This window comes from Hordeum vulgare, chromosome 2H, assembly GCF_904849725.1.
Source record: "Hordeum vulgare subsp. vulgare chromosome 2H, MorexV3_pseudomolecules_assembly, whole genome shotgun sequence".
Taxonomy (NCBI): domain Eukaryota; kingdom Viridiplantae; phylum Streptophyta; class Magnoliopsida; order Poales; family Poaceae; genus Hordeum; species Hordeum vulgare.
Genome location: NC_058519.1, coordinates 19,935,358 through 19,948,413, shown reverse-complemented (window position 1 = coordinate 19,948,413; position 13,056 = coordinate 19,935,358). Strand labels below are relative to the sequence as shown.

Below are 13,056 nucleotides of genomic sequence, written 5' to 3'. Positions count from 1 at the left end.
ACCCCACCGCATGTTCGGATTAAAAAAAACCTACCGCGGTCGCTGACGTGTGGGCCGTGGAGGCTGGCCGTCATTAATTAAGTTGACTGCGGGTAGTTGGACGGCCGGTGGGTGTGAATGGGGCGGACATCAAGAGGGCGCGCGTACACTTCACGTCCGCGACGACGCATTTCAGCACCAAATTTGGACCGGAAATGGATCGACGCGGACTTAAAGCGGACGCGTTTTGTCAATGAATCCGCGCGGATCCAAAGAGACAACTGCGGACGAAATGGGTCGTCCCGTTAAAATTGCTCTAATTATCATTTATCAAGACATTGTTTTTTCGGGTAATCGTTTATCAAGACATTGCCGTTGTATAATTATAAATCTGATGTTCTATTTATGAGATTGCTGTAGCGCTCTTGAAAAAGAAAGATCCAAAAACTTGTACGTACTAGATCATCTAGCAAAAGACAAAAAATGCTACTGTATGTTACCAACAGCAGGTCAGCAACAGTAGCGTAGCTAGTGCCGATGGCGAAAGAGAGAAGAAAAAGCACACCAAAAGGGTGGAGACGGAGAAAAAACTCTGCTTTTCTGATGTGCTGGCGATGAACCCCCGCCGCCGCCTCCTCCTGCTCCTCGCCGCCGTCGCCTTCACCTGCGCCGCCGCCCGCCCCTGCGCGGCCCTCGTCCGCCTCGGCGCCGCCACCTTCCTCGACGCCCCCGCGCGCTTCGGTGAGCAATCGGGCCCCCCTGTCCCCTGTCCCCTGTCCCCCGAAAAAAAACCTCTTTTTCTGAGCTCCGTCGGCGCAGGGCCCCGGGTGACCAGCGACGGGATATGCGGGTCGCTGCGCGCCGCGGACCCTGCCGACGCGTGCGCGCCCGTCAGGGCCGCCCCTGGCTCCGGCGGGATGGCGTTCGTGCTGATCGCGCGCGGGAACTGCAGCTTCGAGGGCAAGGTGCGGGCGGCGCAGCTGGCCGGCTTCGACGCCGCCCTCGTCCACGACGACGAGGACAAGGCCAGCCTCTACTCCAGTGAGTCCCTCTCCCCCCTCTCCCCTGCTATGCTGCTCTACTGTTTCAGCAGTGTCAGTTCACCTGGACACTCGATAGCCAGTTCTCTTGATCTGAAGCTAGAAACTACTCCAGTGAGTAGATGCGTACTACTGGTATATGAATGGATTTGACTTCCCTGCCTGCCAAGTTATGATTGAAAGCACACGGTTAGAATCGGCGGTTATTGGTTTATGTTTTGCTATACATAGGTTGAAATTGAACCAAACATCAGATAATTGGTTAAGAAAATGTAGTAATTGAAGCTGTTTGCGCTGGGGGGCCGAAGGTGAACACTGACTTACAGTTCTCGCTGTTAGTGTTTTACTAGAAATCTAATGTTATATGGCTATTCTCACTATTTGTACCAGGCTCTGTTTGGTACTTCTGTGATGTTGACTCTAGGTCAGTGGTGCTTCTTCTGACCTGCTACAATTCCAAAGACTTAGCTAACACAAGTGTACGAATATGTTAAATACAGAGAAAACCGTAAGGCCTCGTTTGGTTAAGGGGGATTGGGGAGGTTTTGAGAGGAAAATCCCGGGAGGGCCCAGAAACCCCACATATCCTCGGGCGTCCATTTGGTAGGAGGGGTTTGCTTAGCCCAATCCCCTCCGTTCCCCTTCAATCCCTTCCTATCCATGTGTTTCAAAACCCTCCTCGGGGGACTAGTGGAAGCAAAACCCCGGGGATTTGAGAGGATTGGGTGGAACAAAGGGATTCACCCAATGCCCTGAAATCCCTCCCTCTCAAAACCTCCCCAATCCCCCTTAACCAAACGAGGCCTAAAAGTGTTTGTGATCCCAAACAGACTCAGAGGATCTCTACCATGTTACATGTTGTGTCATGCAATCGATATATGACTAGTGCTCATCTTCTCCTTTCTATTAGTATGGATAAAACAAAACAAAAGTCCCAGAGGCAATTACTTCTAATGAACTTTAACTAGCAGTCTTAAGACAAGGAATTTTGTTCTAATTTGCTATCGCTAGAAAGAGATAGCTCAACTAATCCTAGCATGCCATATAATTTACAAGCCATCAAGTGACGCTTTGAAGGTAAACAGACAGGTTGCTGATATTAATGAGAATGTGATTAATTCAACGTTGGGTTAAGTCCGGCTACCAACATAGGACACGCAAAAAGACTTTGTGCTAATGGTGTTCAGAAATATATTTTTGTGTTTTCATTTATTTAGTTCTTGTTGGAGATACTTCGCAGGATATTTAGTTCCTCCTTTGTCTTAATTTAGTGGTTGGTGATCCTGAGGGCATACACATACCTGCGGTATTCGTATCCAAAATGGCTGGGCAAACTTTGAAGAAGTTTGCTAGAGGTGAAGATGGTGAGTGCTGCATAAACTCCTCGATGGATGAGACTGCAGGGACAGTGTTGGTGATGTCGTTCGTATCACTTGTTGTCATCATATCAGTTGTAGCTTCATTTCTTTTCGCTCGGAACTGCCGACTTTTACGCCATGGAGTTGATAACCACCCACCTTGCATCAAGAAGCATGTGGTGGAAAAGATTCCTTCCTTGGTATATAAAGCTCCCTGCTCAAGTGGCAACAATTGTGAAGAAGCCTGTGCCATTTGTTTAGAAGACTATGATAATGGTGACATGCTTAGACTTCTCCCATGCAAACATGGTAAGAACATGTGATATCCCAGTACTTGAATATTTGTTTATATGGTCACTGCTTCTTTTGTTTGAATACAAATATATACCAATAATTCTGTCTATGAAGCTAGTTTAATTATTTAAGAATAAATTGACTACACATTTGTTTGTGCTAAATGTCAAGATACTACAGATTTAGATCAAGTTTCACAAACTACACCTTTCTTGATGCATATTTTGATTGGTTAAGAGTTTAAGACAAGCCTTTGACCAACAATTTACTTCATTAATATGTGGTTTATTTGAGACAGAATCACAACCGTAAGTAAGTAGTTCTGAATACACGTCACATAGACTGCACTAATGGACTAATTGTTGATTAAAGTTTTGTCTTAAACGATCAAAATCCGCCCTATATTATACATATCCAGACAGATGGAGTAATGCATAGAAGCCACATTTGACGAAAGGGAATTTTTGAAGACCATGTTTGGTATATTTGTTTAGCCATGTCACATTACAAAATCTAGTTTAGTATCCCATATTTGTGTTGCACGATTTGCAGTGCTCGTGTGATATCCAATGTTTTACATAGGCAACATATCTACATTTCAAAAATTGTCGCTCATTCTTACATAGAAATACTTCCGTTTCATGTTAGAGCCAGGCAATGATTTCCATTGTCAGCGATTATGTTTGAAACTTCTCACTTCTGATAATTCCCTAACTATCTTGTGGTCAACAATTGTTTTTCTACAGAATTTCATGTGGAGTGTATTGATCCCTGGCTGACAAAGTGGGGCACATTTTGCCCAGTATGTAAACTTGAAGTAACCACAGGTGAATAAGCAGGCAAGATAGGAGTAAATCTCAGGTGAATAAGGCAAGCCTCCGTCACTGAATACAAGCATTGCTCGGCGGCGCAGTAGTCATATCCAAGTGTGCTGAACTGATTGATCTGTTGGCTGGGTTTGCAAGATAGATCAATGCGGAACATTTTATCATGAGGATAGAGTATGGGCTGCGGTTTGTGAGACTGGGCCCGTCTTAATACCCTGTAGAAGATTGCCCTGTGTCGTTAACGTTGAGATGAATTGTTGAATTGAAGTGTAATATGTGGAAGCCATCTTGTAATTATATGTTAGGAGTTCAATTGTTTCTTTCCCATGCATTTCGTGATTCTCCTGAATGGGGGTGTGGGGCAGTACTAATTTGGCCTTTCGGTCCCTCAGACCCATTTGCCCATGGTAAATGTGGACGTGTGGTGTACTGTTGTTACTGCTCTTGCAACCAAGTAGCTCATGAAATTTCCAAGTTCGCACTGGGTCTGTGCCGGGGTTGTTTAAGTCGATGACTTTGTTCCTGGTGTTCTAGTTGGCGATTTAGCTGTGCTGATGGTTTAAGGAATACAAAATGCCCCTATCAATAACCTTTTCTTTTGCGCCGTTTTTTGTTTTGTTGTTTCACAGGTACTCTTTCTGTAAACTAATATAAGAGTGTTTAGAGTACTAAAGTAGTGTTCTAAATGCTCTTATATTAGTTTACGGAGGGAGTAGCTTACTAGGTTTGTTGTTTTTGGATCCAATAGATACTCCGTCTTTGTATGCTAAGTTACCGACTATGCTAAATTAGATTGAGAGAAATGGGTTGGGAAAATTGTGGCCTTTGCACCCTCTGTAGGCGAGCCAATGAAATTGCTGCTCACCTGTTTTACAAATGCCAATTCACAATGAGGCTTTGGCGGATGGTCAAGCAATGGTTGAATCTATACGCAATCCATACCGATAGTTCGGCTGTAGAGCGCAACACGAAGACTTGGTGGACCAATATGTTGAAGGCCAACATTGCGAACCGGAAAGCCATGGCATCTCTAACGATGCTTGTATCTTGGGTTGTTTGGAACGAAAGAAATGCTTAAGTCTTCGGAAAGAAGTCTACACACCCCGTCTATATTTTCAAGCTAATAAAAGACGAGACACGACTTTGAGTTACGGCGGGAGCTAGGCACCTAAGCAACATCATGCCGCGAGAGTAATCTCTGATGTAACTTATATCACTGTTGGGCTATGATGTGGAGTCATTGTGATGTACTTTAAACTCTTTTCTCCTTAATTAATGAATAAGGTAATCTTTTGCCTCGGTTTTAATTTTTTTAAGAGAAATGGTCCATTAAAAAGATGAGAGTGATTTTTACAAGAGTTACCAATTAATTTGTCTAAAAAAGCCCCAGAAAGGTACTTTCGCAGTTAAGTAGTGATCTCAATATTCGAAAACGCTATTTGCCGCAAATTGCCGTGGTTTCGCACAGAGAAACACGAGCGAGGGATGATCTGGGCCGGCCCATTACCAGTTGCGGGCATGCCGGTTTGGGAACCTTCTAGACTTTTTCAGCTGTTTTTTTTTCCGGTTTTGGGAACTTTCTAGAAGATTCCCTGAACCAAATTTTTTTTTTTTTCGTTTTCTTTTTTCTTTATTCTTTATTCTGCTTCTGTTTCAAAAATGTTCCAGAATTTAAAAAAAGTTCCAGAATTTTTATAAAAAAGTTTTGTATTTTCAAAAATATGTTTCGGATTTTAAAAAAAATCTTCCAGAATTTGAAAATTGTTCTTAATTTTTTGAAACTCCTGAAAAAAATCGAAAAAATATTTATTTTGAACTTGTGAACAATTTTTAAAACTGTAACATTTGTTAAACTCCTAAAAAATGAAAATGTGAACAATTTTTTGAAATTTTTAACATTCTAAAAACATGAACATTTTGTAAATAAGTTCGTGAAGGAGTTTCAAACATGAATATTTTTTAAAATTGCGAAAAAATATTTAAGACAAGAAATATATTGTTTGTAAAAAAATTGATTTTTTCAAACAGAAAAAATATAAACACTTAAAAAATCGAAAAAGGACATAGAAAAAGAAACATAAACAAAAAAATAAAAACAAAAAATTAACAGAAAAAACAAATCCGGTGTAGGAACCTATGCAAGGTTCCGAAAACCGGAGACACTGCTACAGTGTAACGGGCCGGCCCAGCTTCACCTCTCGGTTGCCAGTCCTGTGCGAAAGGTGGACAATTTGACGCAGAGAGCGTTCAATAGGAGCTCCCCTCAAAATTATACTATAGCATGTGGTTACTCTCTCGTCGTGGGCTGCTTATCAATGGGCCTACCTTGTGCACTGTCAACCCTCATGAGTTCGCGCGCCAAGACCCCGGAAGTGGCTTCTCATGTCTCTGCTTCTTCCTCTAATCTTCGGTCTTCAGAAAATGTCATGACAATCTAAGAGATGCTAAATTAGACAGTATAAACACATAAGTTTAAAGCATCTACAACAGGACTTGGCAAATCCAACTCCTATATGTCCGCAGACGCGTTCGGACATGTTCATGGACGACGTCCATCGGTTCATCATATGTTGCGTTGCATATCCACATACCTCAAATCCATGCATGTCGATTCTGATACAAATTGTTCGAATTCAACAGTTCGAAACAAAGCAAATCAAAACACAATTCAATAAATCGGACATGCCAAAATGAAATCAATGTCCAAACGAGAGCTAATTTTCTAAATATTTTTATTCTTTCTGAAAAATATAGTGCTATTTTGAAAAATTTCAAAAATGTGATCTTGTCGGCCTAGACAAGACCAATAAGTCCCTGTCGGCCTTGGCTAGGCCGATAAGTCCGAGTCGACCTTGGCTAGGCCGATAGGCCTGTCGTCCTCGCATTTGGCAACCTATCGGCCTTGGCTAGGCCAATAAGTGCCTGTCGGCCTTGGCTAGGCCAATTAGTCCCTATGGGCCTTGGCTAGGCCAATAGGGACTAATTGATGTAGGTTAGGCCAATAGGTGCATGTAATATATTTTTTGCATGGAATTTTTCCCGCCTTCATTTCTCGCCACACTTTCGCGTCATTTCATTTGCCGCTGCTCCGTTTCCTGCCAATTTATCCCCGCCTCCTTTCCCGCCAATTTTTTCTCGCCAGTTATTTCCCGCCTCGTTTTCCTCCTCGGTTTCCCGCCATCTCCCTTGTCATCTGAGCCTATAAAAGGAGGAGTTGGACAGTCTTCCTTCATCATCTAGCCATACTTGAAAACGCAAATGCTTCAGTCATTATGAGTTTGCCTTGCTCGGATAAAAGCATTAGACATAAGAAAATGAAGAGTGCGAGTTTGCCTCGGGGGGTGGAAGCAGTTCGTTGTTGGTGCGGTGATCTCTGCAAGGTGAAGGCGGTGACGGATTTTTCAGATTGGTTGGGCGTGAAGTTTTTCACGTACGCCAATTATGAGGAAGATCCACCCGTTGCTCCTTCACCGTACATCAGTCCTCCGGTATGCTTCAGTCATCAAGAATAAACACGTTATAGATATTATTGTTAGCTTGATATTTATATTTCTATTATTGTTGTAGTCTCCTCCTCCTCTGTGCATGTACTATCGTTGGATCGACACAGAAATATCGGGCTGGGCGGTGACCGAGATTCGTGAAAGAGGTCGTCGTGCATGGGCTAGTTTGGACTTGGAAGAGCATCATGTGAAGGCTGAAGCAGAGGAGAAGATAGAGTGGGAAAAGTACTGTGTGGAACAGAGGGCTTTTCTTGATGAGATGATCAGGAAAACCGAAGAAGAGAAACTTCGAATGGCTGAGGTTTATAGACAGCAGCAGGAGGCCTGTGATGCTAAGAGGGAGAGAAAGAAAGAAAGGACTCGTGCGGCCAAGGCAGCAGAAGAAGCTGGTGATGGAAAAGGAAAATATCCACGTTGAACTCAGTAGATTTATTTTATTGTATCCTAAAATTGTTGAATGTTAATTTCAGCAAGTTCTATCTTAATTTCAGCAAGTTGTATCAGCACGTTTGATACGTCCATTTTGCATCATGCTTTCATGTTGATTTTTATCGCTTTATGGACTATTGTTATACTTTGTGGTACTATACTTATGCCCTTCTCTCTTATTTTGTAAGGTTTATTCGAAGAGGGAGAATACCGACAGCTGAAATTCTGGACTGGAAAAGGAGCAAGTCTGAGTCCTCTATTCTGCGCAACTCCAAATGCCCTGAAAATCAATGTGGAGTTTTTTGGGATTATATAAAAAATATTAGGTGAAAGAAGTGCCAGAGGGGAGCTACCAGGGGCCCACAAGCCTGGTAGCCGCGGCCTGCCCCCCTGGCCGCGGCAACAGGGCTTGTGGGCACCCTGGTGGCCCACTGGCCCCCCTCTTCTGCTATATGAAGGGTTTCGTCCGAAAAAAAATCAGGGCGGAGCTTTTTTGAGGAGGCGCCGCGGCCACGAGGCGGAACTTGAGCAGAACCAATCTAGAGCTCCGGCACGACGATCCTGCCGGGGAAACTTCCCTCCCGGAGGGGGAAATCATCGCCATCGTCATCAACAACACTCCTCTCATCGGAGGGGACCCGTCTCCATCAACATCTTCATCAGCACCATCTCATCTCCAAACCCTAGTTCATCACTTGTAACCAATCTCCGTCTCGCGACTCCGATTGGTACTTGTAAGGTTGCTAGTAGTGTTGATTACTCTTTGTAGTTGATGCTAGTTGGATTACTTGGTGGAAGAGTTTATGTTCATATCCTTGATGCTACTCATTACACCTCTGATCATGATTATAATTATGCTTTGTGAGTAGTTACTTTTGTTACTGAGGACATGGGATAAGTCTTGCTATTAATAGTCATGTGAATTTGGTATTCGTTCGGTATTTTGATATGTTGTATGTTGTTTTTCCTCTAGTGGTGTTATGTGAACGCCGACTACATAACACTTCACCATTATTTGGGCCTAGAGGAAGGCATTGGGGAGTAGTAAGTAGATGATTGGTTGCTAGAGTGATAGAAGCTTAAACCCCAGTCTATGCGTTGCTTCGTAAGGGGCTGATTTGGATCCACTAGTTTAATGCTATGGTTAGACGTTGTCTTAATTCTTCTTTCGTAGTTGCGGATGCTTGCGAGAGGGGTTAATCATAAGTGGGATGCTTGTCCAAGTAAGGGCAGTACCCAAGCGCCGGTCCACCCACATGTCAAACTATCAAAGTAACGAACGCGAATCATATGAACATGATGAAACTAGCATGACAGAAATTCCCGTGTGTCCCCGGGAGCGTTTTTCCTCCTATAAGACTTTGTTCAGGCTTGTCCCTTGCTACAAAAGGGATTGGGCGACTTTGCTGCACCGTTGCTATTACTTGTTACTTGTTACTTTTCACCTGCTACATTTCACCTCACTACACCATCACTTGTTACCGCTACTTTCAGTGCTTGCAGTTATTACCTTGCTGAAAACCATTTATCAGAGCCTTCTGCTCCTCGTTGGGTTCGACGCTCTTACTTATCGAAAGGACTACGATTGATCCCCTATACTTGTGGGTCATCAAGTCTCTTTTCTGGCACCGCTGCCAGGGTGTGAAGCGCCTTTGGTAAGTGGAATTTGGTAAGGAAACATTTATATACTGTGCTGAAATTTATTGTCACTTGTCACTATGGAAACTGTTCCTTTGAGGAATTTGTTCGGGGTATCTTCATCACAAATGGAAGCATGAGTAGTTGCTCCTCAACCTAAGGTACTTACTGAAAATATCTTTTATGAAATTCCTTCGGGTATGCTTGAGAAACTGCTGGCTAATCCTTTTACATGAGATGGATCATCACATCCAGACTTGCATCTAACCTGTGTTGATGAAGTTTGTGGTTTATTTAAGCTTGCAGGTTTGCCCGAGGATGAGGTAAAGAAGAAAGTCTTTCCTTTATCTTTGAAGGATAAGGCGTTGACATGGTATAGGCTATGTGATGATACTGGATCATGGACTACAATCGGTTGAAATTGAAATTTCATCAAAAGTTTTATCCTATGCATTTAGTACATCGTGATCGGAGTTATATTTATAACTTTTGGCCTCGTGACAGGGAAAGCATAGCTCAAGCTTGGGGGAGGCTTAAATCAATGCTATATTCATGCCCCAATCATGAGCTCTCGAGAGAAATTATCACTCAAAACTTTTATGCTCGGCTTTCTCATGAAGATCGTACCATGCTTGACACTTCTTGTACCGGTTCTTTTATGAAGAAGGATATTGCACACAAGTGGAATTTATTGGAAAGAATCAAACATAACTCTGAAGATTGGGAGCTTGAAGAAGGTAAGGAGTCAGGTATGAATTTCCAGTTTGATTGCGCTAAATCTTTTGTTGAAACAAACACTTCTAGAGATTTTAGCGCTAAGTATGGACTTGACTCTGAGATAGTAGCTTCTCTATGTGAATCTTTTGCTGCTCATATTGATCTTCCCAAAGAGAAGTGGTTTAAGTATCATCCTCCTGTAGAAGTCAACATAGTTAAACCCAATCTAGTTGAAGAGAAAGTCATTGCCTATAATGATCCTATTGTTCCTTGTGCCTACACTGAGAAACCACCTTACCCTGCTAGGAAAAAGGATTATTCTAAAGCTCCAACTGTGATACGTAGGGGTTACATTAGACCACTTGCACCCCCTGAGGAAATTAGAGTTGAACCTAGTGTTGTTATTATCAAATATCTCTTAGCCGAAGACATAGACGGGCATGTTATCAAATTCTGTGAGGACTCCGCTAGAATTGCTAAACCTCACGCGAAAGACAAATACGGACGTGTAGTTGGCCTGCCCGTTGTTTCTGTCAAGATAGGAGATCACTGTTATCATGGTTTATGTGATATGGGTGCTAGTGTTAGTGCAATACCCCGGTCCCTATATGATGAAATCAAAGATGAGATTGCACCTGCTGAGTTAGAACCCATTGATGTCACTATTACGCTAGCTAATAGAGACACTATCTGCCCTGTGGGAATTGTGAGAGATGTAGAAGTCTTTTGCGGTAAGACGAAGTATCCTACTGATTTCCTCGTCCTTGCTACTGTGCAAGATAGCTTTTGTCCCATTATATTTGGTAGACCCTTTCTCAACACTGTCAATGCTCACATTGATTGCGTTAAACAAACTGTCACTGTTAGTTTCGAGGGTGTGTCTCATGAATTTAACTTCTCCAAGTTTGGAAGACAACCCCATGAAAAAGAGTCGTCTGGTAGGAATGAAATCATTGCCCTTGCCTCTATTGCCGTGCCTCCTACGGATCCTTTAGAACAATATCTGCTTGAGCATGAAAATGATATGCATATGGATGAAAGAGATGAGATAGATAAACTTGTTTTAGAACAATATCCTATTCTTAAGAATAATCTACCTGTTGAACTGCTTGGGGATCCTGCCCCACCAAAGGGTGATCCTGTGTTCGAGCTAAAACAGTTACCAGATACACTTAAGTATGCCTATCTTGATGAGAAGGAGATATATCCTGTTATAATTAGTGCTCACCTCTCGAATCACGAAGAGAAGAAGTTATTAAAAACTTTGAGGAAGCACTGTGCTGCTATTGGATATACTCTTGATGATCTGAAGGGTATTAGTCCCACTCTATGTCAGCACAAGATTAAAACCGATCCTGATTCTAAGCCAGTCGCTGATCATCAACGGAGGTTAAATCCTAGGATGAAAGAGGTCGTGAGAAAAGAAATATTAAAGCTTCTGGAAGCAGGAATCATTTATCCTGTTGCTCATAGTGATTGGGTAAGTCCAGTACATTGCGTACCTAAGAAGGGAGGTATCACCGTCGTTCCTAATGATAAGAATGAACTAATCCCATAGAGTATTATTACTGGCTATAGGATGGTGATAGACTTCCGGAAACTGAACAAGGCAACCAGGAAAGACCATTATCCTTTGCCGTTTATCGACCAAATGCTAGAAAGGTTGTCTAAACACACACACTTCTGCTTTCTAGACGGTTATTCAGGTTTCTCGCAAATACCTGTTGCATAATCTGATCAGAAGAAAACCACTTTCACCTGCCCCTTCGGTACCTTTGCGTATAGACGTATGCCTTTTGGCTTATGTAATGCACCTGCCACCTTTCAAAGATGTATGATGGCTATATTCTCTGACTTTTGTGAAAAGATTGTTGAGGTTTTCATGGATGATTTCTCCGTTTACGGTTCTTCCTTTGACAATTGCCTCAGCAACCTTGATCGAGTCTTACGGAGATGCAAAGATACCAACCTCGTCTTGAACTGGGAGAAGTGCCACTTCATGGTTAATGAAGGCATCATCTTAGGACACAAAATTTCTAAGAAAGGCATTGAAGTTGATAAGGCTAAGGTTGATGCAATTGAGTAAATGCCTTGCCCCACAGATATCAGAGGTATACGAAGTTTCCTAGGTCATGCTGGTTTCTATAGATGGTTCATTAAAGACTTCTCTAAGATTTCTAGGACTCTTACCAACCTCTTGCAGAAGGATGTTCCTTTTGTTTTTGATGAGAATTGTGAGGAAGCTTTCAAAATACTTAAGAAGGCCTTGATAACTGCACCTATTGTTCAACCACCTGATTGGAACTTGCCCTTTAAAATCATGTGTGATGCTAGTGATTATGCTGTTGGTGCTGTTCTAGGACAAAAAGTTGACAAGAAGTTGAATGTCATTGACTACGCTAGTAAAACTCTAGACAGTGCCCAAAGAAACTATGCCACTACGGAGAAGGAATTTTTAGCAGTCGTGTTTGCATGTGAAAAGTTCAGATCTTATATAGTTGACTCCAAAGTCATTATTCACTCTGATCATGCTGCTATTAAGTACCTTATGGAGAAGAAGGACGCTAAGCCTAGGCTAATCAGATGGGTTCTCCTTCTACAGGAATTTGATTTGCACGTTATTGACTGAAAGGGTGCTGATAACCCTGTAGCAGATAACTTATCCAGGCTAGAGAATGTCCTTGATGACCCACGACCTATTGATGACAGCTTTCCCGATGAGCAATTGAATGTCATCCGCACTTCATATAGTGCACCGTGGTATGCCGATTACGCAAACTATATCGTAGCCAAATACATACCACCCAGTTTCACCTACCAGCAAAATAAGAAATTCTTCTTTGATTTGAGACACTACTTTTGGGATGATCCTCACCTTTATAAGGAAGGAGTAGATGGTGTTATTAGACGTTGTGTGCCTGAACATGAACAGGGACACATCCTGCAGAAGTGTCATTCCGAAGCTTACGGAGGACACCATGCTGGAGATAGAACTGCTCATAAGGTATTGCAATCAGGTTTCTATTGGTCCACTCTCTTCAAGGATGCCCGTAGGTTTGTCTTATCTTGTGACGAATGGCAAAGAACAGGGAACATGAGTAAACGTCAGGAAATGCCTATGAACTATTCGCTTGTCATTGAACCATTTGATGTCTGGGGCTTTGATTATATGGGACCCTTCCCGAGTTCCAATGGGTATACTCACATCTTAGTTGCTGTTGATTACGTCACTAAGTGGGTAGAAGCTATCCCCACTAGAAATGTTGATCAC

At 42.5% G+C, this 13,056-nt stretch overlaps 1 protein-coding gene across 1 annotated transcript; it reads left to right on the top strand.

Moving 5' to 3' along the window:
- The first annotated feature begins 538 nt into the window (after positions 1-538).
- On the top strand, positions 539-3,829 carry LOC123429275 (receptor homology region, transmembrane domain- and RING domain-containing protein 1). Its single transcript, XM_045113331.1, has 4 exons — positions 539-720; positions 799-1,020; positions 2,291-2,686; positions 3,418-3,829. Exons 1-4 carry the CDS (start codon positions 594-596, stop codon positions 3,504-3,506), a joined length of 834 nt encoding a protein of 277 aa, XP_044969266.1. The 5' UTR covers positions 539-593; the 3' UTR covers positions 3,507-3,829.
- The last annotated feature ends 9,227 nt before the right edge of the window (positions 3,830-13,056 follow it).

What these genes read in the sequence shown, in the direction of transcription:
- LOC123429275 (XM_045113331.1), top strand. Translation starts at nt 594, where the DNA reads ATGAACCCCCGCCGCCGCCTCCTCCTGCTCCTCGCCGCCGTCGCCTTC. An exon ending in CGACGCCCCCGCGCGCTTCG is followed by an intron (nt 721 to 798) that starts GTGAGCAATCGG and finishes CCGTCGGCGCAG; the next exon opens with GGCCCCGGGTGACCAGCGAC. An exon ending in ACTTCTCCCATGCAAACATG is followed by an intron (nt 2,687 to 3,417) that starts GTAAGAACATGT and finishes GTTTTTCTACAG; the next exon opens with AATTTCATGTGGAGTGTATT.